Raw genomic sequence first — 24,989 nt, forward strand, 5'->3', positions numbered from 1 at the left:
ATAAAACATCGAAACACAAAGACAAATGAATACATGCAAAGAGGGCGAGAAGTTCATGACTATTCAAGGTTCAGATAAATATTCAAGCCAGGGACTTGTCATTCGGCCCTTTGTTCTGAGATCGCTCACACAAATGCCGCATTTGACAGTCGTGTTGCAGAATACGTATCGTTGTGTACGTCATTGTGGGTTTTTATCTTTGCAGATGCATTTTGTCAGAGCAGAATAAGGTTAGAATACAAGGTAAGAACCTGCTATACAAACTCATCCACCCGCGTCTTTGTATTCCTTCTGCCATTAACCATACAATGAGGGCAACGCAGACTTTCAGCCATGTTCCAAATTCCTGGGCCGGTCTAATTCTGCCCTCAGAAAGTCGGTTGTGGACACTTGTAGCTGACCTGAGACCTGTGGCTGTGTCGTACGGGGGAGAAAAGCGACACAATTACATCCCGCGGAACACGTGCTGCGTTTACCCAAAGGAACCCGAGGTTGTTCGACGCCGCAGAGACAAAACGCCACCGCCGCGATTTTTAATGAATCCGCCAGTGTGATGTGTCTGGACGCTCCTTTTAAACAAGCGAGTTTGGCAACGAGACGAGACAAGCCGGACACTCGGAGTGTGTGTTCTCTCTGTTGTGCGAAGGGGTCTGCTGCGTTTTTCGGCCGCTCTGACAACAGACGTGGTGTGAGGCAGATTAGGAGCAAGCTGCGCCCTCGGGCGTGCGGTGGGTCAGGCGCGGCGGGCAGGACAGATTTTTAACATATCAAAGCCGAGGTGTGCGGATCTCGACTCCGCTCTACGCGCCGCGGCGTCAGGGGGCGAAGAGGGGAAACAGCTCCCGCTAGGATGATTGGGGCAATTCAGGAGAAGCAAATGTGAGGACGCACATATCGACCCGGAGCAAAGTGACCGTCTTTAAGACCAAAAACAAAAGGTGACTGTAGTTTATCACAGTCATAACTTTAGTCCTCCTATGAAAAGTTGGGTATCTTTGTGCTGGCCTATTTTGTGTGGCATTAAAAACGGGGGATATGAATCCTGCTGTAGGACCGTTTCTGACGAAGCCACTGACACAAATCTCTGATTTGAGTCAACAGCTGTTCCACTCATCCCCAAAGATGTTCTCCGCAGATCAGGAATCAGGAGGAGTTTGAAACGTATCATTTCATCAATGGTGTGTGAAGACAAATTCAGATCAAAACACGATCAGATCAAGAAGCACTAATGAGGCCGAAGTGTCCCACAGGTTTTGAAAAGCTAAAGATCTGGTTTTATTAGTTCCTTGATCCGGACTGCTGTCATGCATATCAGATTTATATGATTCTACTACCTCAAATACTATTTAATGTGACAAATTAGACAATATCCCAACATATATATAAATAATTCACCCCCTCGTGCATCAATAAGGGCCCCTGTATGTTTCCTTCTCGCCTTGGGCGCAGTTTAATGGTCGGCGTGCTCAACATCCCCTTCGTCATTACGTGAATAAATCTTTCTGTTATTTTAATTAACGTGATTGAACACACACACACCTCGGTGCGGTTAAGTGTTACCGGGGAACACGAAGCAATCGGGCAGGTCCCGATGACCGATGGCTCCTTTTGGCACTTTCTTAATAATTCCACTACCTCATCCCACTTACCCCCCCCCCCCCCCCCCCCCCCCCCCCCCCGAGAAATTGTCCTCGTGAGTAGAAGTTGACGGCGCCCATCGCCGCACAGTTAATGTTATTATTCTCCACGCGGCGATGCAGTTATGCTGCAATGACCATTAGCGGGTGACAACGGGAATTATTATTTCCCGTTGTCACCCCCTGGCCGACTATTCGCCGCAGGGGGTGGGCTGAGCTGGGCTGAGGCGAGCGCCGGGAGGAGACGGAGCAAATGCAATTTAGGTCCGAAGAATTCCCCCCCCCCCCCCCCCCCGAAAACCCAATTATGTCTACGTGGGGGAAGACAGGGTGATAAGGGTCATTTTGTTCCGTCTCTAATGGAAACGACAGAAAGGATGAGTGTAATGGTGGGGTCTCTTTTTATTCACTCGGCCTTCACTCATGGACCACATCACTGTCACACCTCCTTCCCTTCTTCTGCAGTTTGATCAAGAGTCGTGTGATTAAAAAGTAAGAAGACTTTTTCCCGAAGGGGCTGAAGACGGGCCTTTAAAATAGTAACTCGGCGGAAAGTTCTCCGGCCTTCGCGGAAGGCGACGAGGGGAGGGAATTGAAAAGTGGAGAAACAAGGGAAGTGGGGTCTTTCACTCTCGCTGCAGTCAAATCTCGTGAAGCCAAGTTGCGCGCCCGCGTTCGCGTTTCGTGTTCCCGCGAGATCATATTTCGTTTAAGTGCACGCCTGCATGTGACAAGTGCAATTTCACAGAAGAGGTAGCATCAGACAAACGATTTGTCCGGCGAGGGGGAAAGTGCTTAGCAGGCACAATGTAGCCAGAACAGTGCAGCCGTCGGAAAGAAGAGCGGGACCGAACCAAAGGGGAATAAATGGACGAGGAAGGGTGAAGGGAAGGAGGGAAAAAAGACAAACGGAGCATTGGAGGGGAGTCATTACTCAAGTTTAAAGGTTTGAGACTCCAGGTTTTCAATCAGAGAGAGAGGAGGAAATGTTTAGTGTGTCGTGTGATGATGGAGCAGTGTCTCCTTGGTACTCATTGAGTCCCGTGGGATTGACGTGCGTGCGTGCGTTAACAGCACCATTTGGTTTCATTCATTCCATGTTCTCTCATAGTTTTTATGACGCTGTTGTCTTGTACTTTTTATTAAATATCTCAACACAATGTGCAGAGCAGAGATAAGAAACATGAGCATGTGATGTAACCTCTCTTTTATGCTTAAGTTGCATCACAAACTGATTTCACACACATCAATATGACCAAAGTTAAATCTATCAAGAGTCAATTTAATTATAAAACACAGTATTCTATAAGCACATCTCTGTCTTTGCTGCTTTCTACTGCCAGTTAATACGACGCGATATTAATGCTTTGATATTTGCCGTTGCGCACATCCTGTGTCTTTTAAAAAAAATTTCATGGATGGGTGGTCGAACAATGAGGCGTCAAAACACGATTGTTCATCCGTTCCATGCGGCGTACACACAAATGATTGTCATAGCAACAATATTTTTGAGACGGCTCTGGGTGTATTTCATGTTTATATTTGAGTTACTAATTTAAGTCAATTTTAAAAACAACCCCCACACAATTGAAAATAGTTTGACAGCTGCTTCTTTTATCGTGCATGTGTCTGAGGGCGGTCACATGACCGGCTTGTCCAGATGTGGGGGGGGGGTGTCTCCTCCTTTTCAAAATCCCCTGAGACGTGAAAAGAGATATTGTGTAACATCTGTAGTGTGTGAACCGCTCTGTGTGCACAGCATGAGGAAGCGACCCCCACCACAGCTCAGTGCACACGGGGGTTGAGTGACACGCGTCATTCCGTGGGATCTCACACTCATTTGCTGCCGATCCACCTGGAGACTGGGGAAAAGGTCCCGCTGAAGGCGTGACATTGATTTCTTCTGCGTTGCCTTTACACAGCCCATTCAATTTGGATTACGCGGTGAGCCCGAAGCTGACGGGCGCTCGACTGGAAACAAATGAGTCTGAAAACCTCACACTGTGAAGGCATGATCCACAAAAGACACACACGCGTCCCACTGGGTCGTCGCCAGTGCTGTGATGGAACGATGACACGTTTCCGTGTGTACGAGCGTATCTCTCGTGATGAGCAGGGATCATAACTATTGATTTCCTTCGGTGAGGGGGGGGGGGGGCGTGAAGTCAACGCACTCGGTCTGCACCCAACCTCTGTCTGCCGGAGCCGCCGAGTGATTATGTGAGAAGGCCGGGGCCGTCGCGCTGCGTCGCCGCGCAGTCAGGCGGTCGGGTCGCAGCAGCGGGACAGGTATTGATGTGGTCCTTCGATCGTCGGGCCTGATTAGGTTAGGACGGAGCAAAAAGTGGCGACGTCCCCGGAGGAATTGCGCCCGTACTACGCCTGCTCCCTGAAGATGAACTAATAATTCCAGCACTTCAGTCACAGACACTGAGACACCAACATTGAGACATCCCCCCACAAATGGCTGTGGGGCAAGTGTTATGGTAATGTATGCGTGGAGAAAAAAAGATCAATGCGGTCGGCCATTCATTATTTTCAAAGCATGTCAGCAGTGGTTACCTCCGTTGTAAAGCGGACATGCTGAAATTAAAATGCCCCGCGCACAAGAAGACGAGCGTCTCTGATGTTATTTGCCGTCTTTCTTTTTTCTCTATTTCCCACGGGGGCGAGGAGGAATAGTGCCGCGGATGAGACGCTCGATATCTGCAGTTTAGATCGGCCGACCAACTCATTTGCACATACACACAAGCACACACACACACACACACACACACACACACACACACACACACACACACACACACTAATACACAATGGTGCTTGAATTTGCCAAATGAGGGGACTGAAGGATACAATGAGGATTTCTGTCACACACACACACACACACACACACACACACACACACACACACAGCTGTATGCTTATCCCCACTGCTGCAAGAGGTTTGCGTGTTGCCGTGGTGACTGGTGGAAAGAAGGGGCTCGCTTTTGACTGACAGCTGCTGCGTGTGTTTGTGTGTGTGTGTGTGTGTGTGTTTGTGTGTGTGTGTGTGTGTGTGTGTGTGTGTGTGTGTGTGTGTACAGTATCACAGTAAGGTGAGTCAGTCAGGCACGTTTCCCCGTACGACACCACAAGTGGCCCAATTAGCCATGTTCACAGTTGGTGCAGCACAAAGAAACGGTTTGACTGCGAAGCTGTGGGATGTAAATGACTCAAAACATCCCCAAATCTACCTGATGGGAAAGACGGGGACGTGCTCGTTTTGTTTTTTTCCACAGAGATTAGACTTTGTCATATTTTTCTACCATCATTTTGAAGTTGATATTATCACAGTCGGAGGCAGATTGGAACGGGAAGTCAGAGATATTTGTCCCTAATGAGCCTCAAATGCCTTGTCACGTTAGGAAGCTGTCATGTTCCAGGTACTTTTTATCCTCCGTATGTGTCGGGGTCATTATAGCAGCGGATGGAACCCGGTGAAAACACCTCTGACTCTCAGATATGATCGGAAGAGTTGTCGGTGCCAGTGTGGGACGGTTTCTGAAACTGGACTCCGGCTCCGAAACTGTCAGCTGTCAACCCCTGACCTCCGCATGCAGACTCAAGCCAACATCAAACGACAACTTTAATTTATGACCTATCAACATGGAGTAGGTACTGGTTTAAAAAAAAAACCGAATCATCACTTAATCTACACGTCACGTAGATACTTTAGAACGCATGGGTCACTCTTATCGAGTGTTTCCTCCATCTACTAAATCATCATATTCATGTTTCATTCTTATCGTTCGGGTTCTCTGTCTTGCAATGAGCCCATTTCGTTTCATGGCAGTGGAATTTAGCAAATCAGGCACAGCACGAGAACAGTGACCAGCCACGCGTGAGTCTACGAAACACTCAGCGTGAGGCTAAATCAGAGGGGACAGAGTGGGTGGACCAGTCTGAACTGAGTGGGTGGTCCGAGCTGCAGAGTCGTAACGGGGGAAGGGTCTCTGCCAGTTGATCTCCTGCTGCCATTGATTTTTTGCTGTCTCCTCCGTGCTGCGGCGGAGGTGAATTAAGGCCTGAGGTGTCGTGGACGCCTCGGGTCAGAGGCACTGACGCGCTGCTGCTGAGGAAACTTTTCGGTTACAGTTTTACAGTTGTGCCGGCGGTTTGTACCTGGATTTAGATCTACCCCGTTATGTGTTTTATACAGATGCATTTTTAGCCAACATCACAGTTCCTGTCAGGCACCTGGTTGTCCTACATGCTGTAACTATTCAGTTCCGCTGCCTGTCGAGACGCAGACACAGTTAAATGAAGCCAATTGCGCGTGGACACTTAACATTAAGCTGAATGAAAAGAACAAGACTCCCACTGAGCAGAGACTATGCGCCTCACACGAGGCCTCGGTGATGATATCACTCCTCCGTCTGGGGCGAGGGTTTGACTCTAATCAGCCTCCGTTCTCCAATAAACACCCTTCATATCCTCTCGGCAGCAGTGTAGCTCGTTATCCTCTCTCTCTCTCTCTCGCTTATTTCCCCTGAGGAATTATGGGATTGTTCCCGCGTTAAGTGTCTCTTGCCAACGGGGGCAAAATTGGGGCATTAACAAACTGCCTATTAAAACTGCATTGCGTTGCACTTAGCGGATTACTTATTGACCGCTGGCGAAACTGTTGCGCAAACAATTACAACGAGTTCATAAACTAAACAGTTGATTATTTAAAAAAATGCAACAACAATAAAAACACAGAAGAAGGGACTGATGCTCAAACATCATTTATTATCATCTTAATATAATTTATTGTTTAGATAAAACTAAGGTTGACTATTTAAGTGTAGTGGTGCATATATTAAACGATGGATTCAGTGTGTATATACATGCACAACTCTGGCAGAATGATCAAGTTCGCATTAAGCATGAAGTTTGTGTTTTCTCGTTGTTGGTTTTTTTTTGGGTGTGTGTACAAAGCCTGCATGAATGCTCCTGCGATGAGAACGCAAAAAAAAATCACAGTAATTCCAGTAAATTGTCAGCAAACCATTTGTTTGTTTTTTTCTAACCGACAGCACTCGAGGTAAAGTACATCTCTGGGTTTCAGCGGTCGGCGTTCATCTTCCGCAGCTTCGCCGGCAGGTTGTCCTCCGGCCTCCCCCCGGCGGAGGGCAGGGGACTGTGCGTGAGGACCGGCGCGGGCGACAGCGTGGTCTGAAGGCTCTGCTGGTACAGGTCCCCGGTGGACTGGGTCATGGGCTCGAAGCCCACCTTGAGGGACTTGAGCTGCAGCCGCGTCTCCGCCTCGGGCACCGGCGAGGAGCTGAGGCGCTGCAGCTTCAGCGGCAAGTCCCCCGTGCTGCAGGCCTTCTCCGGGTGCTGGGAGCTGAGCATCAGCACCTTCCGCTGCAGGTCCTCCTTGCCAGAGGAGCTCATCCTCTGCAGCTTGCTGGGCAGGCGGCCCCCGGCCCCGCCCTGGCGCGCCCTCTCCTCCGCAGTGTTGATGCAGTCCACGGAAAACACCCGTCCGCGCCGCGCGCCCTGGCTCTCCGTGAGCGCCGGTGTGGGAGTGGACTGAGGCGAGGGCAGTGAGTTCTTCTCTTCGTGCTCCTTGACGCTGTACGCCGGCGTCGGCACCTCAAACGTGTTGTGGAACTGAGAGTAGTCCACCCTGAAGAAACCCTCCTCGAGGGACATCACCGGCAGGAAACGGTGGCCCCATAAAACCTCGTCCTCGGTATACGACGTCCGCGCCTGGCATGTCATACCTGTAAGAGATTAACAGGGTAGCGCTTTTTTATGAACCGTCCTTAAACAGAGGTTTCGCTCCGACAAAACAAATATTGGCTGATAAGGAGGTGTATGCGGAAGTGCATCATTCCATCCCATTATCTCTCTCCCTGCTCTACGCTTCTTTATTTGTTGTGGCATCACCGCTTCACGCCTCTCCCCGTGCAAAACCGTGCAGTTCAACTCAGTCACGTCGTGGAGATTTGAATACTGCACTTCAGCAACGGAACATTCTCGGGCAATAATTCACAAAAAACAGCAATCGCCACTGACAGTTAGTGCAACTTTATGTCTTTCCATTTTCCGAGCACGGCGTCTCTAATGTGTAAACAGAACATCAAAGAAGATGAGATAGAGATAGACAACTTTACATAAACGTGTCTCATAGTAAGCTCTCAGCAGAGCTGTCCCTGTTTCCGTGAACCTGCGAGCGATTCCCCTGGTTTTGTGCTGCTTTTATGAGTGAAAGGCGACTGATGCTTGTCACCAGCGCTCGGGTGGTGTTGGTCGTAATAATCGGCCGTCTGATCGACATAATTATCAGTTGCCCGGTGCCACCGCGACATCAATATATCGATGGCAGAAAGCCACGGGTCTTGTCTTTACTTGTACTTGATGTGTTGATTGCAAATTGTCCCGTTCCTCGATTCAATAATCTATTGATGCGCTGACGTCTTTTGACAGTTATTCATGGGTGTGCATATTATTTTTTTGCAAATATTGTGGAGCAAAGACGCCAGTGCCTGCGAGTCTGCCTTTTAAAGGATTAGAACATTTCACAATGGTCCTAAACACACTTTTTCCCCCCCACCGTTTGACCTCAGCTCTCGTAAAATAGTTTTCTTGACATTTTGATTCTTACTCGGTGGTCCTTCACAATCAATAAGCACTTAGTCCATTTTCTGTCTAGTAGCTTTGCTTCAACCTGAGCTTCTTTTGTCTTTTTTAACTACAGTTAGCTGTGGAGTAGGAGTCTGTTCGTCTGTCAGATGATATGTGCAGTGTTATGTCACAGCCGGATTCTATTCCAGGCTCACTACTCATCTTCATCCACACAAAAAAACCCAACCTTCAACAGTTCTACAACCAAACAAAGGTCATTTTATTTCTTAATTGGCCTAGAGGCTTTAATCATGGTATAATTTTCCATTTGTATTCTCTTCTAGCTTCCAGGAGAAAGACTATTTTACTGCTGACTGTAGATCCAACGGGTTCAGAGCCTGACATGCGTGCCAGTTTAGTTTCATTATCCAGACGTCATGTGGGTTTTCGACCAGCTGCTTAATGTTTTGTGGATATTGCATAAAAATAAAAAGCCCCCTCAGCACGGCTACGCAAACACTTGGCAGGCGCCGGTCAGAGCGTCCCTGAAGAAGACTTCATATGAAATTCCTGGCAGCAGCCGTCGTCACTGGCGCTGGTTAGACGCCGTTTCATGATGCTTTGCCTTTTTCTGTGAAACTCTTATTTGAATCAGACCGTTGTTACTTGACCGTTGCAATGATTTAAATTTAAACACAAACACATACATAGATGGGTGCGTCATCTACATATCAGTGAAAGTGTAACATACCGATGCAGCCACCATGTAAGAACATGAAGAGGAAAGGGACTAACAATCTATGTTGAATGGTTTGGGTTGGAGGGTTGAAATCCAAATTGAGGGGCCTTTGTACCAATGTGTCTTGAATCCAGGTGAATCTGAGCAGCATTCATTCTGATCAAGTGATTGGCTCGCCAATCCACCTGGAATTGACTGTCTAACTTGAAAATGTTACATGTTAGTAAATTGATGTTTAGCCAAGTTTGTTGTCTTGACTTCTCCACTTCTCCATAGATGCTTAAACCTGCTCAGGGTCAGTAAATTACCTAAAACCAAAATCAATACCGTATCTCAGAAAATTGACGAGTATCCGAGTGGCTGAGTATCCCATTGACTTGACGAGTTCAAGTCAATGGGATGTGTGCGCGAGTGTGAGGAGGCCGGGATATCGTGGCCAATTGAAGGTGACACTGCACCAGAGCCTCCCTCCTCGAGCGCCCTCGGCTCTGAGTGGCTGCTAGTGGCTGCGCCCAGATTTAACGGTTTTATCGACAGAACGCAGACCGTGTCGCCAGCTGATCCCTCTGCTCTAAGCTTATTCAGGCGCCGTCGCGAGGGTTATAGGGGATTGATGGGAGCAGGGCTAACCCTAACCCTAAGAGAGAGGTAGTTGGATTCATTTGTTGTTGGACTTAGGGGGGGCGGGGAAATCCTTCTGTTCAATATGCAACAGAGGGAGCCGTGTTGTCACTGAGAGGACTCCAGCGTGGCCGCGTGCAGTTCACAGTGGCGGCCGTGTACCAACGTCTCACGGGCTCCGAATCCCCTCTGCTCTCAGCTGTCTGAAAAAAATGGAGTGGAACTTCGGCTGAAAGCCCCCGACTCATTTATCAAAGTGACACACGCTTCCATGACCATGGCCTTTTATTATGCATAGAGTATTAGGCATAAACCGATTCTGGAGTAATAAAATATGCCCCACAATTCAGTCAGGGTGTCAGTCATTCTGACGTGATGTTCTCAGTCTCACTTTTTTTTTTTTTTTTTTGAATAAACAAAACTAGCGAAGGGGGGGAAATTAGATCGTACCGTCTAGATGACGAGTATCTATTAGATAGGAGTGTTATGTGAGGTAATATCAAAAATTGGAATTTACATTTAGATTGGGGAGTGAGCAGAGTGAAGGAAAGAGGCAGCTGGAAATGGGGATGGGAGCAGGAGGATCACAAGGAGCTCAACGAAGTGGTGAGAAAGGATTCCTCACCAGTGGTCTCCACGATGCCCTCGAGGATGACGACGATCTCGAACTCTTCGTTCATGAGGGAGCGCTGGGACAGGTCGAAGAAGGGGCTCTTGGGATTGATTTCGTGGCAGATGGTGAGCGGCGACACCAGGAAGAGCTGGTCCGCACCCGTCCCAAAGCCGACATCCAACTCGCACTGGTCCAGCGGCAGGAACTCGCCCTCGGGCGTCTGACGAGACTGAGAGACGGTCGACGAAACAGGAGAGAGGGAAAAAAAAGAAGAAATGGACAGAGGCGGGGAGAAAAGAGATGAAGACGGAGGAGAAGGAAGAGACAGGAGAGGATTTTAGTTGCATGCCGTTTGGCTTCCTTTCATGAAAGATATTTTATTATGAGAAAGTATCACATTATAATGTGAAAACTTAGACAAAACTTCAGTTAAAGTACTTGTACTGATGCATCTTATAATACTTTGCCAGTTCGAGGCGGAGCTATAGTTTTTAACTACAGTTCCTCCTGTGGTTTCCATCCCCATCGACAGGGTCACAAGATAAATGTGAGGCGTGAAGTCGATTAATGAGGGAGAAGGAAGAAGAAGAAAAAAAAAGGAAGTTGTTACACAAATCAGTTTTCATTCATCGGACGTATGACACAGTGTTTGGACAGGACTTGCTCACAGTGTTAACTGGTGTGGAAACATTTAATTGCCAAGACGATGCTGCGGCGTCAAGGTCCTGGTGGATGTTGAGTATTCTTCAGTGTTCCTTTCTTCTGTTGTCTAATAAATCACCATCCCTCACTTAGCAGCCTGTTTTACCCTTCATCCACACATCCCCTTAGAATGAAGCCATGTCGTTGTCTAAAGAGGTCGTTTCTGTCATTTAAGAGGAAACACTCCGACCTTCAAAGGTTAAGGTCATCCATGTAAATCATCTTTAAGAGTAGAGTTACTGTGGTATATAAGACACTTGTTTTAATATACAGTATCTGTATTTCATACCTAATATAGCATCAACTCTTTGAGTCAATCAGCATTAAAAACTAAAATAAAAAAATGCACTGTTGGTTTTTCTCTCAATCTTTGAAAGCATATGCTAAAATTTTTCATAGCCTTTTATCTTTTTCTACATTGTTTCACCTCCAACCAATAATTGGGATGTGTCAGCCACCAGCCACCCACTCACACACACACACACACACACACACACACACACAGTTCCACTCCCTTCTCATCAAGCCACGCTGCTATTTCTGGATCTTACGTTCTCGTAATTTTTTTAAAAATAAAACTAAAATAGTAAGCACACGTTATTCCCACAAAGACTCAGTTTCCTCTTTTAACCTTTTCTTTACAGAGTCGCCTCCATACCTCTGCTCGTTCCAGGGGCAAAATACTGTGATATAGTAAAATAGACAAATTGATACTTTTACTTCATCACACTGTAACTTACCGTACTTACATCTTTAAGGTTTCCTGAGCCACGCTCCCTCTGTCTGTTTCTATCTTCGGTATATACTTGAATTTATCATCAATATGTCTTATTAGAAGTTTTATTGTTAAAAAGTTAAATCATGTTGCTGCATAGATTCACTTGTGTTTAAGTAATTTTCTCCTCAAATTCAGTGTTTATTTCCTCTATTTTAGCATTTCCTTTCCTGAAGCCTCTCCATTCTTGTACATGGCACATACACTATACTGTTTACACCGATGAACAGTGGCAGATGCTCTTCATAATACTTAATACTTATTTTAATGTATTCTTTAAAATATCGTTGATCGTCGATTTCAGACAGAAACGCACACGAAAAAAGCAGGCCATGACAAATTGTCCGTGTCCGTATGACTGAGAAACTTGAAGAGGGGAGGTGTGAAAAGCAACATATATGATATCATATATATATGATATATGTTATGCTACAAGACTGATGCTAACCCACTGATAACAGACCGATGTGGGCGAACGATATCTTTGATTTCTGTTTCCTCGCTCATCCAGGTCACTCCTGGACACAGTCGATAGAAATCCGACTCCAGCGTTGTGGAAGAGCATCGATGTCAGGTAAGTGCACCAATATATATTTTATTCCCCCGGGTCTGCAGCATTCCCCCTGACCTCCCGGTGACATCGCCGGACAGTTTTCCTCTCTGCAAAACGGTGAATGAAGAGTGAGTGAACAGACTTTCACGTCGGGGGCATTGTTCACTGGCCGCCGAATGCCGCTTGGCATCGTCCCGCCGTTCGGGTTGTCTCACGCTTAGCTTAGGGAAATTGCGCTTTTCAGTTTTCTGTCTTTGTCGCTTCAGATTAAAAGAAGACGGATGACTGTATGCGAAAGTTGACAGGGGGCACAAAGCTCCTCGCAGGCGCTCTCCTACTGTACGCTTCCTCGTGCACAAAAGATTCCCAGATCCCAGACATTGACCCATGGCATCTGTTATGAAGGCAACCCGCTCATGGACGAAGACAGATGACGAATAAAATTGGCTACACCGGTTTCGTGGCCCGATCTTCCGGCTCATCTTCGCCATCCCATGATCGGCCAGGCCTCCATCAATCAGCGGCATGAAAAGGAGGTTGGAGGAGCTTGTGTACGTTCAGGTGGACTGAAAAAGAGTTTGGAAAGTCTAACATTTCACCTAATCCCGCCTCCGGTGGCCCGAGACGAAAATTGCTCAGATCGAGTCGAGAGTGTGAAAAAATCAATCGGTCAATCCTACGTGTAATGGACAACGCAGTTTTCTCCCCGAGACATGAACTGATAGAAAAAGAGAAGAGAATCTTCTCCTAGTGTTTTGTCCACGCTGAATCACCTGAATGGTGTTTAAGTGACAACACCATGTCCAAGAATGAGTGACATGGTGTTGTCAACCTTATAGCATAATTGCATCTTTTATTAGAAAAGAAACGATTTTTCAAAAAAAAATCTCTGGGAATAGAAGGCATCACTCAATTTCCCCTAAAATTAAAAAAAAAAAAAAAAACTGCTGGTAAAGCTTTTTATGTCCCTTTCAATAAATTCCTCCACTCTCCCTCCCTGTGATACCAGAGTCATGTGTTCCGGCAGGACGCCCTGTGAGGCCGTCACGCGTGTCGACGCCGCGGGGGACTCTCTGAGTGACAGTTTCCCGTTGGTTTGTCTCTTCCACTCCTCTGCTGTTGTCCAGCAATCGTCCGTGACAGTTCAGCAGAGCTCCGGTTCACTGACATACTGTCTGAAGCATTGACTGTATATATATATTTTTAAAAAGGGACTTCGGTCCGGAAAGTAAGGTGCCTGAAGCCTGTATTCTCTGGACTCACCAGCAGAGGGCGACTCCCACTGGTTTGGGGAAAATAAGTCTGTTTCTATAGAAGAAAATGTACTCCACTCCTTACTTGACTTACAATGTCAGTTAACATTTTCCTGATGATTTTTTACGCTCCTCTACAATATGTTTACTTCTGGTTTAAAAAATCCAAGATGGCGCTGGTCGAAATGCTAAACCCGAGGCTTCAAAACAGCAGCTCACAAACCAGTGGGCGACGTCACGGTGGGTTGACGAGCTCTCAGCTTCAGGGATCATTTAATCTAATATTTGCATGTGTTTGCTTCTTACGCTGCGGCATTAGGAACCCACTCCTCCAGTAAATGCACTTTTTGTAAGGAAATTGTAACCTCCGCCTGGGCAAAGTGAGAGTCATGGCTTCGTCTTAAGGACTCAACTCGGCACCAACGGCGGCTTCGTCACCACCTCAGATTCACACCAGCCGGACTGTCTTGACTGCTTGGCGCCATTCGCCGCGAGGTGCCAGATATTATCGGACAAATGGTATATTGTTAATATTCGTCTGTAGTGCAGATACGGAGGCCATGCTTCCTTTTCTTCTGGCCCTTCTGTCTCCACTTGAGACCAACTGTTCCCAGAGCAGAGCGAATACTTGCATCACCAGAGAGGGAGCGAGAGAGGAGACGACTTGTATCTGGACATGTGCAGATGGCCAGAGGCTTCCCCAGTGGCGACACCACGAATGCTGTGACAGTTTGAAGATGTGCATCGTCATCCAGCGTGTTTGTCAGGTCAACGTGTACATGCAGTACAGGCGAGTTCTGATCGAGCTAGTGCGGCGTGACGGATATTTAACTTAACGTCCTGTGCAGTTGTTTGCCTTCTTTGCCTTCTAGCACCATGAGGAAAGTGGCTACGTTTTACGATTCTCCATCCATACTGGAGCCAATACCAGCTGACATTGGGCGAGAGGCGGGGTTCACCCTGGACAGGTCGCCAGCCTATCACAGGGCCACATACAGAGACGGACAACCATTCACTCTCACATTCACACCTACGGTCACTTCAGAGTCTCCAATGAACCTGACCCCATTCTGCATGTCTCTGGACTGTGGGAGGAAGCCAGAGAACCCGGAGAGAACCCACGCACACACGGGGAGAACATGCAAACTCCACACAGAAAGGCGCTGCTTGGTTTGAACCGGTATTCGAACCCAGAACCTTCTTGCTGTGAGGCCAAAGTGCTAACCACTACGCCACCGTGCAGCCATCTTAGGATTCTTGCGCCATGAAAACAGATGGAGTCTGACAACAAGCGTCCCTTAACCCCCTTTCACACACACGACGCTGGGGGTTTGCAAGAAGATGCCACTGTGAATTGAGAAACTGCCTATCGCCACTCGCCACTATTTCAAATGCTCAAAAGTGGCCCAGCGGCGGAACGTGTGGAGGTTGAGGAAGATAACAGATCACTTAAATACAAGGTGTTTTCTACTCCAACGCTTTTGGGATAAACCAAAACGATGTATGGAAGCAATTCACTGAAACGATTAAGTGGCAGCAGGAGTTAAAATAACTGCCCATGTTAAGCGGAGTATTTAATTACATGCTGAACTCAAGGTCTGTGAGAGGCAAGATACTTTATTTGACTCCATAAACCTGAACTGCAGTTAAACTCTAGTTTGCTAAATGCTTAGTTTACAGGGAATGAGGTTAAACCCATTTGCGGGTTTGCCGATATTTAACCTTTGACCAAACCAAACTTTACTTTTACATCCAGGGCTTCTTTACTCGTCTGTAAAAAGTTGCAGAACCTGGACGACAGTTATCGATCCATAGGGTGATTCAAAATTTAAAAGGCAGCTAAGTTTTAATCCTAAAAACTTCAGGGAAGGACTCGGAAAGAAGGAAATCCTCACAGTACGACGTGGTGTCAGGGATGGAGTGAGTATTTTTTCACATGGAGCGTGACGCGACGAGGGCTGCGGTTCAACAGCACCACCAACATCTCCTCACCGGGACTGCACGGGAGGCTGTCAGTCTTAAAATATGACCACTTCGGCTTTTGTCCTCTTTGTTTTTTCATAATGTGATGTGTTGTTTCTGGAGGTATTTGCTCAGGCAAAAACAAAAGGCCGGTGTGTCCAGGCATCGTGATGATGATGATGATGAGTCACTTCATTGTTTTCGGTTGTTTGTGTTCTTGCGCTCGGGCAGAGCTGCAGCGGAAAAACATTCTGCCTCCTCGGCGAGATAGAGAGAGAGAGAGAGAGAGAGCCAGAGAGAGCCAGAGAGAGAGAGAGAGAGTCTTTGAAGCGAAAGAATAAGGTTGGACCACTAAAGCCCTGCAGCGGAAAAACAATAAATAAAAAGCAAGGAGCAAAACAGTGGATGCTGCTTTTATTTATTTATTAATATTTCACAGAGAGGACGGTAAGAATTATGGGTGGCCGGGGGGCCGAGAGGTCTCGGGGAATTTATACTGATTTTTATTTCTCACAGTCCAGAAGGAAAAGGTGGAAGAAAGACTGTGGAGCGATACAGTTTAAACACTGTAGGTTATGCTTGTGGTGCCACATCTGGATTCTTTTGTTTCTTTGACTTCCAGTGCGTTTGCGCTCCACGGTCTTGATTGCGACGCCGGACGCTCACCGCTCAGGTTTACAGGAGAGACCTGGGGGGAAATCGTTGTAGACGTGTGTGATTGTGACTTTGTGCCTACTGGGCTGTTCACTTCCTCCACACTTGTAGCGGTGGAATAGCGCGGCCCTCCCCCCCTCCGTCCCTCCCTCCATCTCTGCCTGCCTGCACGCATCATTAAGCTGACCGACCGACGCTGTGCTGGATGCGGAGAACACACTGACGTGAACGAGCTCCAAGCACCTTCGCAAACGCTGTTTGTCTTCTTTATGGCCGCCCGTCTTTCTTGCACATTGGACATGGATGTGGCTCCGTCGGGATCGTTACAGGTGGAGCCGTCGCACGGTGCTGCTGCTTGGGGTCGCTTTTTCGGCATTGTTGCTTGTTTTCCGAGTCCGAGGCCAAATTACACAGTTTTTTCTTCATTAGTCGAAAACCAGCACGGCTCAGTCGGTTGAGGAGCTTTCAAACTGTCAAACATAACCAGACGGACATACTGAGGATATGATCCAGAGCTTTGCTGCAGCCGTATTCAAACACTGAAGCTTTTATATCTCATGACGGTTTGTCATGAGAGCTGTTTTTGGGGGTCCTCTGACCCCAGGTGATCCGTGTTACAGTGTGCGATGCTCCTTCGCGCTCACCGCTGATTCATCGAGCCTATAAAAGCCTCGCTCCTCTGGGGGATGATCGCTCTGTCACAGCCACTTACTGACGCACACACTCACATCTGTCCAGGTGTCACCACGCGGCTGTGGATGAACTGATGCTGGACACACTGTGTGTGTGTGTGTGTGTGTGTGTGTGTGTGTGTGTGTGTGTGTGTGTGTGTGTGTGTGTGTGTGTGTGTGGGCAGTGCAGCTCTCTCATCCTCCTCAAAAGACCAACACTCCCTTTGTTCTGTCATCTGGCGGCTGCCACTCAGCCTCACCACGTCCTGGGTCAATACCTCGCGCCTGTTGCGGTTCGAACAAGGCGTGCGGCGTAGTGGGACCTGCTCCACACTTATACACTTTGAATTTTAAAAAGGGGGAAGGATTGATATGCAATATGCAACTGTCCCTTTTTCCACGTGCAGGCTCAAGATGAGAGAGGAGGTTAAAGGGAATAAAGATTATTTGAGATGCAAAAACTGTCAGATAGGAGCAGTCTACTGTTTGCACAGGCCCACACAGGAGAAAGTTCTGAGATAAGGAACTTTATGTATTTTTATGTATTTTAGCCCTTTTGTTTTATTTCTGACTGTGTGATTTACAGCACGTTCTGAACTCCCCCAGGACATTCTCATCCTCATCATCCTCATCATCAGAGTGTGTGTCCCTCTCTTTGCGCGCTTACCTTGATGAGTTTGCAGCGGATCTGCGCGGACACCATGTGGCTGTTGCGCAGGTTGCCCACGCGGAACATGAGGCACAGTTTGCCGTCGCGCTGCGAGATCACCGCGTCCTGGCTGAACATGAGCGTCTCCGCGCGCTTCTTGGGCTGCGACATCTTGATGAACATGCAGCCGATGAGGAACGCGTCCACGATGGAGCCCATCAGCGACTGGAAGAGGAAGAGGATGATGCCCTCGGGGCACTTCTCGGTGATGTACCGGTAGCCGTAGCCGATGGTGGCCTCGGTCTCGATGAAGAAGAGGAACGCCGAGGGGAAGTTGTACACGTTGGCCACGCAGGGGGTGTAGGTCGAGTCGTGGCCGTGGTTCAAGTCGCCCCGGATGTACGCGATGATCCACCACATGGACGCCATGACCAGCCAGGCGATGGTGTAGGTCAGGATGAAGATGAGCATGTTCCAGCGCCACTTCAGGTCGACCAGGGTGGTGAAGAGGTCCGACAGGTACCGGCTCGTCTCCCCGCCGAGGTTCCCGTGCTGCACGTTGCAGCGGCCGTTCTTGTCCACGAAGCGCTGGCGCTTCTTCTTCGCCGGCGCCGAGAAAGTGGTGGCCCGGTTGGTGTTGACCACCTGGTAGTCCTCGCCGAATTTCCTGCGAAGTGCCGCCATTTGAGCTCTCCCGAAAGAAAGAAAAAAAGATGCTCTCACTCCTCGCTTGGCATTAATCCATGTTTGTGGTTTGTTTGCGGTCCGGAACGCGGGTTACCTGCAGTGCGTAAAAACGCGCCATGGCCACATTGGCGCGCACAAAAATGGAAGGAATAAAAAAAGAAACACCCGGGTTTTTTTTCTCCCCCCTCTCCTGTAAGCCAAAGTTGTCCTCTTTTTTTATTTGATGATATCCACTATTTCTTCGAGTTATTTTTCAACATGGCACCAGGAGGTCCCAGACTTTCGCTGTGCGCTCCGCTCGGGCTCAGTCTGACCCGGGTGATGCTCAACCAGCGATGCGTCGGACGAGGAGAGCTGCCTTCCACTGGTGGCCTGTAAATGGATGAAGGGGTAGAAGGTGTGTGTGTGTGTGTGTGTGTGTGTGTGTGTGAGAGACGAGGGGAGATATGTGAGGAGAGGGAGGGAAGGGGGCAGGGAGAGAGGAGGGGAGAGTTACACAAGACTGCGCTTGTGTGGAAAGAGAGAGAGAGATGGGGAGGAGGAGGAGGATGTGGGCAACTCTTCACTGTAGTTAATTTTAATCAGCGTGGGGGGTTTAACTGATATATTAATTAATTACTTGAGTATTACATTTCATTCATTTCTCAGAAGAGGCTTATATATTGTCTTGCCACTGCTGATCCTCCTCTGTGATCAACAGCACAGTCGGGGAGCCACTGGGATCCTAAGTGATGAGGATCTGGGCTCTGGTAAGTTAAACTGTGCCATCTACTGGTTGGACGACCCACCTGCATAATATCTGGTCTCCTATGTGCCATAATAAGGGTCGACACAGGGGCCACGGACTAATTGAATTGCAGATTGGTTACAGTAATTCCCAAATGCCCCCGTGCCAAATTGAACGTTGATCAAATTGAGGTAATAATGTCCAGTAAAGTAACAATAACAGAATAAATGTAACGTTTAGCCGACTCATTAGAATTTTAAATATTGTCTATTTCTTGCTTTAAACAGATTACATTTACAGCTCACTTGTCTCGAGGCTTTTGTCCAAATTTGAGGCCCGACGTGAAATCTGTGCCTCTCCTCTTTCCTGCTGAAGCCTCCTTATTGATTGAGACGTCGGGCGGCTGCTATACAGTGGACGGTTTCCTGCACTATAGCGTTCCCCCAAAGGACAGAGTCGTAAAAATGGACCGTTCGCCCTTGGATCCCCTCTGCCCTCCATTTAATCAGACAGGACGCAGGATCTATATTCTCCATATTATGTAAGTAAGACTATTATTAGCTAATGGAGTCTCAGTCACACGAGTAGTACGAAGACGCCGTCGACCCTCAGCTCAAGTGATATGACTTTCTGATATGAAATAGGCTGACTAAAAAATCAGTATTGATGAAGTGCTCCTTAGGTATTTTAGGCACTTCGTGAATAAATAATTTTGGATTCTGGTGCTCAAGTGTCATTCTTTAGATGATTTACTAAGCAACCGATTTATAGTCAACAAACAGATGTTAGTCAGTCTCATCCGGGGTCGGTGTGTTATACACATGTCAAGTCAGGCAGGAGGCATTTTCCTGAGATGACAGTCTTGAAACAAATCCTGCCTTCATGAAGGTCACGAAGCTCAGTTTCTGTTGAACTAATTTTAGAGGTATTGATTTAACTTCATGGTTATTTCGGAGGCTTCTGTTTGTTGAGCCGTTGGATCGTACTGCGTTATGCAGCGAGACGCTTCTGTTGGCCAGAACAAGACAACAACCTGCCACTATAATGCGATACCGTTTACCGTCCTTTCTGACATTAAAATCTAGTTTCCTCTTCCCACGACATGCAGGTGAGAAAACTGACATCAAGAACATGCAAAAATGTCTTTTGTAACGATCCAACTGATCTGACATTTACTGTGAAAGGCCAAAATGTGCTAAGACATTAATCCGATGATGGAACACGGGCGAAGAAAAGGTTTTCATCCATGACAGGGTCATAATTTTGTATGAAAATACGAGAAGATTCCCCCAAAAAAGGTCATGCAGGAGCAGTTTCTGTGGAAGAGGATTTAAGCTTCTTTGAGCTGAATTCCTGTTGTTTGCACTGTCGAAATGAGCTGATGAGTGTAATCGTGAATATAGTTTAAACAAATCAGCTGACATTTTTGGAAAACCCCTGTGTTGCCTGAAAAAAAGAAAGTTATGTCTCATGTGTTTGAAAGGTTTTAGGTTTAACTGTGTGTGATCTGTCGGTAACTGCAGCCGCAAAGGAAGTTCGCCGGTGTGTTGGAGGCTGCAGAGAGTTGTCATGCAGCTTCTCCGTGACCATGCACGTGTCCGTTTTAACACACACACACACACACACACACACACACACACACACACACACACACACACACACACACACACACACACTCGGGTGGGTGTAGAAACTGTTGAATGGGAGTGAACACATGGGTTTGAAAGAGGAGAGACACATTTGGGAAACGACTGAAATGGGTTAGGACTCAAATTTAAAGTCCTGCTTTTAGGCAATAATAATAAACTGTACATTATTAATAATCACAATGTTCATTCTATTTTGCATGTCTTTGTTGTCATTTTCCATCTCTTTATAATTGTTTTGTTTCTCTTTCTTGTCATCTTGATTCTCTATCAACTGGCTTCGTCTCCTTGACGGTATCGGTCATATTTGCGTTTCTATACTTTCTCCTTCTGCCTCTACGATTGCCCATATTTTATTCTTCCCTCCACCACACAGGTTTCTGAAGCTGACGAGCGACTTCTGTCTCGCTCACATCCTCCCGAAAACCCAGGATTAGAGAGTCGACGGCCAGGATCACCATCTGCTGTGTGTGTGTGTGTGTGTGTGTGTGTGTGTGTGTGTGTGTGTGTGTGTGTGTGTGTGTGTGTGTGTGTGTGTGTGTGTGTGTGTGTGTGTGTGTGTGTGTGTGTGTGTGTGTGTGTGTGTGTGAGCGTCAGGCTTTCCCAGTGAGAGGAATCCAAATCAGCACAACGCACACAATCACCGAACCCTGGCTCTCCACCGGTACACAGTTTTCTTCCATTATTAGATGAGGAAAGACACTCGACTCATATCCAATCTGTGGTGGGTGGGTGGGTGGGTGGGGGTGTGTGTGTGTGTGTGTGTGTGTGTGTGTGTGTGTGTGTGTGTGTGTGTGTGTGTGTGTGTGTGTGTGTGTGTGTGTGTGTGTGTGTGTGTGTGTGTGTGTGTGTGTGTGTGTGTGTGTGTGTGTGTGTGTGTGAGAGATTGATTCAGGGGAAGGAGGGAACAAAGACATGCTGCACAGACAGAATGAATTATTGATGAGGCGTTCGACCTGATAATCATCTTCGTCATGTGATACACAAATTGCCACGGAAGTGGAAGATATTTGACTGTTGTTTTCCAGTTTATCCGGTAGGTACAAACCTGCTCGGCCAGATTACTTCACTCAGGCCGGAGTCAAGATGTCAACACGACCTTCAGGTCCCAAACACTGAGTTCACATTCAGGACTGATGGAAAGTTGAGCCAGTGTATTAACATAAGCCTCACTTTGAATTTGGCACATGAGGTTCAGAAGAGGACGTTGAAATTACACCACACTTCCTCTCGTGGTCTCCAGGTTTTTGTGCGTTAGATGAACTTTTGCGTTTTTCTGCTCAAGCCGGAAACAGTTCACACACATTCCAATCCAATTTGATTTTTGTCATAGTATCAGCAAACTCTTGTTTTGTTTCTATAAATCATATTAATTGAACTTTCCCTCCATATTTATCATCTGGTCATCCTTGCTCCCCCTGCAGGGACTTTGTGCCTCCTCCCTCAATATCACTATGCCATTATATGTCGTACCATTATATAAAAAAAATTAAATTTGTATTAACACCAAAGTAAACAGTACAAGCAGCAATCTTCCAGGGGTGGTATGTGTCCACATAACTCCTGATCACAACCCCTTAAAATCACAACTTGTCATTTTTTCCTCTTTCTTTTTTTGAAGGATTAAACATCCAGGATGTTAAATGAAAATCAGTGAGCTTCAGAGATGATGCAAGATGCATTCGCACAGAGCCATGCTAGCTGTTTCCGGTCTTTATGCTAAGCTAAGCTAACCAATAAAATTCCAGTGGCTAATAAGATAAAATTCCAGTGGATGTGAAACTTATTCTGATTGATCTGAGCGTTGTACCTGACTTGAACTAAAGCCTCCAACTGTTAAAACTGGATTCCATCAGGCCGCCATCATCATCATCATCACACCATCATACATATTTAAACACTCCCCAGGATTGGAGCCTTTTCAAAGATATATCAGTCATCTGCGTGGCTTGTCATCATGGACATATGAAAGGAGCAGGGGCATCAAAAATGCACTCACTGACCCTTTTCTTTTTTTTCTTCATTTCGCCACTGTCTGCATTTCAATTAGGCTCTGCTTTCTGAATTAATTGGCTCATTAGCAAATGCAATTAGGAGCTGGGGTGCGCGAGGCCGGACTCCGATGTGCTTTTAGATGTATACAAAGTCATTCACCCGGCACATCTAAGGAGCCTCACTTCTAAAAAACATCCGTCATAACCATCTGAATGAGACTTGCTCTGTCGTTCTGCTGCTGAAAACGATCAAACGCAGCCATATGAGGTTTTTTTATGAGTTGGCTCCTCCCTAAAATTACAAAAGCAAAACAGGGAAAATAGGTTATATTCTTATTGTTATTCATATTCATACTGAATATGATCTCTAACCTGCGCCTGGTGGTGGAAAGCATTCGCGTGCAGTATGTTCACTCAACTACTGTACTTAAGCCTTAGGAGATGAGTGGAATTCAGAGACACTGGACATATAAATATGATAATTACCTAATGAGATTAATGGGTTGTGACTTGATGGGGTTTTTCATTTCCTGTTTTTAATACCACAGAATTATATCTTTGGCTTCCAAAATTATTTTTTTATTACGTTGATTGGCATAATTTCCCACTAGTAAGTGAGCATTTATATTAAAAAAAATGTTTTAGTGTGACCCTTTTCCTCTTTACAAAAGTCAGATTTGTTTGCAGTGTAGAGTTTGCGAGTCTTGGAATTGTACTTATCCTGTATTGTATTGTAACAGACAGAACATATCTACCAAGAAATGTGAAATGACCACAAATAGAAGCAAACACTAATCACGAAAAAAAGGAAAATAACCACAACCTGCAAAAAAAACAAACAAGCGAGTGATGCAAAATAAAAGAGAAGACACACGATTAATTGGATATTATACGTTTTTTGTTTTTTTTTAAATCATAGTATTTCAGCTGTGATTTATTATTTATTATCGCGTCTCTGTTCAGGACGGGTCAGTCGCTGAGAGAGAGAGCGAGAGCGAGATAGAGAGAGAGAGAGAGAGAGACTCCCAGAATCCTCTGCGCGGAGCCAAGATGGAGGAGCCCAGCAGCTGCGGGAGAACAATGTTTTGGCTCTAGATGTTGAAACGGGACAGTTGAGGGCTGAACCAGGGCGAGCCGCAACGACCGGGCCATGCTCCTGCACCGGTAAGAGACACAAAAACAGTCCCGAGCTCCGGGAGGCCGCGGAGTCCATCTACGTCGCGGCGGCCACCCCCCCAAAAAAAACTCACGCGCACGGGACAGACAAACAAAGCGCAGCGCTAGTTAGCCGCTAAAGTTAGCCCGCCGCGGCTAGCTTAGCCGGACGAGCGTCATTGTTCGCCGGAGTTGTGGTGCGGGCCGTTTGTTGTGGGTCGTGCCCGGTGTGCGGTCGCTCCATCACTCCGCAGTCGGTAACTGCCCGGCGGTGAATCGAAACGACGCCAGGAAAACTTGGGACAAAGACGTGTTTGTTGTTTTTAAGAAGAAAAAAAAACGTGCCCGGAACGAAAAAAAGTAAGAAGCTCGTTCATTTAATTTCGTTTTGTTGTTGTTAAGCGCTTAAAAAAAAAAAAACAGGGTTTCCCACATTTCTTTTCCCTCCAGCTCGCAGATCGTGTGTCGCCTCGTCCCCGGCGTGTGTGTTCTCATCTGCTGCCAAAACCAACTTAATGTTTCACCTCAGACCAAAGAGCACGGAACTAAAGTTTCTTTTAAAAAATGCGCAGACTTTGCGCATATTTCTATATTCTCCTCTTGTTGGATTTTTTTTCGGGGGGGGGGGGGCGATCACCAGCGCGGCTCCTCTGGCATGGCCATATTAATTATTGCCTGATCCTGCATCACAAAGAAGAAGACGAAGGGGGCCCCCGCAAGAGTGGGCTAGCCAGACGGGTTAGCTCCGCGTGCTAATTGCGAACGAGCCCAGTGGTAGTGTCCCCCCCGTTAAAGGTTCCGCCGGCACCGGGCTCATGGGTTCCGTCTGTTCGGGAGGGAAAAAACTGCAGCGACCCGCGTCTTGTTTTTGTGTTTATTTATTCGTTTTTTGAAATAAAGTTTGCTTTGTGTGTTAGCTGCTAGCTCGCCATCAGAGCTGAAGGCATTTGGCAGCAGTCAGACAAACACTCATTAGCCGGATGGCTCGTTCATGCGGAGGCTGAAAAAAACAAATGGACACACACTCGTGGGTGGATTTTAATAATGGAATCCTTCCGGGGGACAAATCAAAAACAAAAAAATCACTTACATTTAATCTGAATATGAACATGTTAATATCACGTGCTCTTGTTTTGTGTTCATGCTGCAGCCTCAGTTGCACCACCATTCTCTCTCTCTCTCTCTCTCTCTCTCTGTGTGTGTGTGTCCGTGTGTGTGTGTGTGCGTGTGTGTGTCCGTGTGTGTGTGTGTGTGTGTGTGTGTGTGTGTCCGTCCTCTCATTGGCAGATAAGCCCCATGTAAATAGGATGACTGGGTCAGACACGGGGCCCATCAAACAGATTAACGCACAACT

At 47.0% G+C, this 24,989-nt stretch overlaps 2 protein-coding genes across 5 annotated transcripts in view; one reads left to right on the forward strand and one right to left on the reverse strand.

The window, feature by feature from the left end:
• Nucleotides 1-24,989, forward strand: part of znf281a (zinc finger protein 281a) — an 85,151-nt gene that overhangs the window by 51,446 nt on the left and 8,716 nt on the right. The window contains exons 4-8 of one of the 4 annotated variants that reach the window (XM_047328349.1): nucleotides 12,196-12,258; nucleotides 18,814-18,862; nucleotides 19,128-19,381; nucleotides 20,863-21,150; nucleotides 23,444-23,644. The gene's annotated coding sequence lies outside the window, so the exon portion shown is untranslated. Of the gene's footprint in view, nucleotides 1-12,195; nucleotides 12,259-18,370; nucleotides 18,511-18,813; nucleotides 18,863-19,127; nucleotides 19,382-20,862; nucleotides 21,151-23,443; nucleotides 23,645-23,689; nucleotides 23,996-24,989 lie in introns of those variants that run through there. The other 3 variants (XM_047328348.1, XM_035614244.2, XM_035614245.2) reach the window with 3 other exon arrangements.
• Nucleotides 6,391-18,126, reverse strand: kcnj19a (potassium inwardly rectifying channel subfamily J member 19a). The gene is made up of 3 exons (XM_035614251.2): nucleotides 17,445-18,126; nucleotides 10,220-10,436; nucleotides 6,391-7,390 (listed from the first exon to the last, which is right to left on the reverse strand). Exons 1-3 carry the CDS (start codon nucleotides 18,108-18,110, stop codon nucleotides 6,726-6,728), a joined length of 1,548 nt encoding a protein of 515 aa, XP_035470144.1. The 5' UTR covers nucleotides 18,111-18,126; the 3' UTR covers nucleotides 6,391-6,725.

The sequence above is a fragment of the Scophthalmus maximus genome, chromosome 17 (genome assembly GCF_022379125.1).
Source record: "Scophthalmus maximus strain ysfricsl-2021 chromosome 17, ASM2237912v1, whole genome shotgun sequence".
Taxonomy (NCBI): Eukaryota; Metazoa; Chordata; class Actinopteri; order Pleuronectiformes; family Scophthalmidae; genus Scophthalmus; species Scophthalmus maximus.

What these genes read in the sequence shown, in the direction of transcription:
- kcnj19a (XM_035614251.2), bottom strand. Translation starts at nt 18,110, where the DNA reads ATGGCGGCACTTCGCAGGAAATTCGGCGAGGACTACCAGGTGGTCAAC. An exon ending in TCCGCTGCAAACTCATCAAG is followed by an intron (nt 10,437 to 17,444) that starts GTAAGCGCGCAA and finishes ACCGTCTCTCAG; the next exon opens with TCTCGTCAGACGCCCGAGGG. An exon ending in GGGCATCGTGGAGACCACTG is followed by an intron (nt 7,391 to 10,219) that starts GTGAGGAATCCT and finishes AATCTCTTACAG; the next exon opens with GTATGACATGCCAGGCGCGG.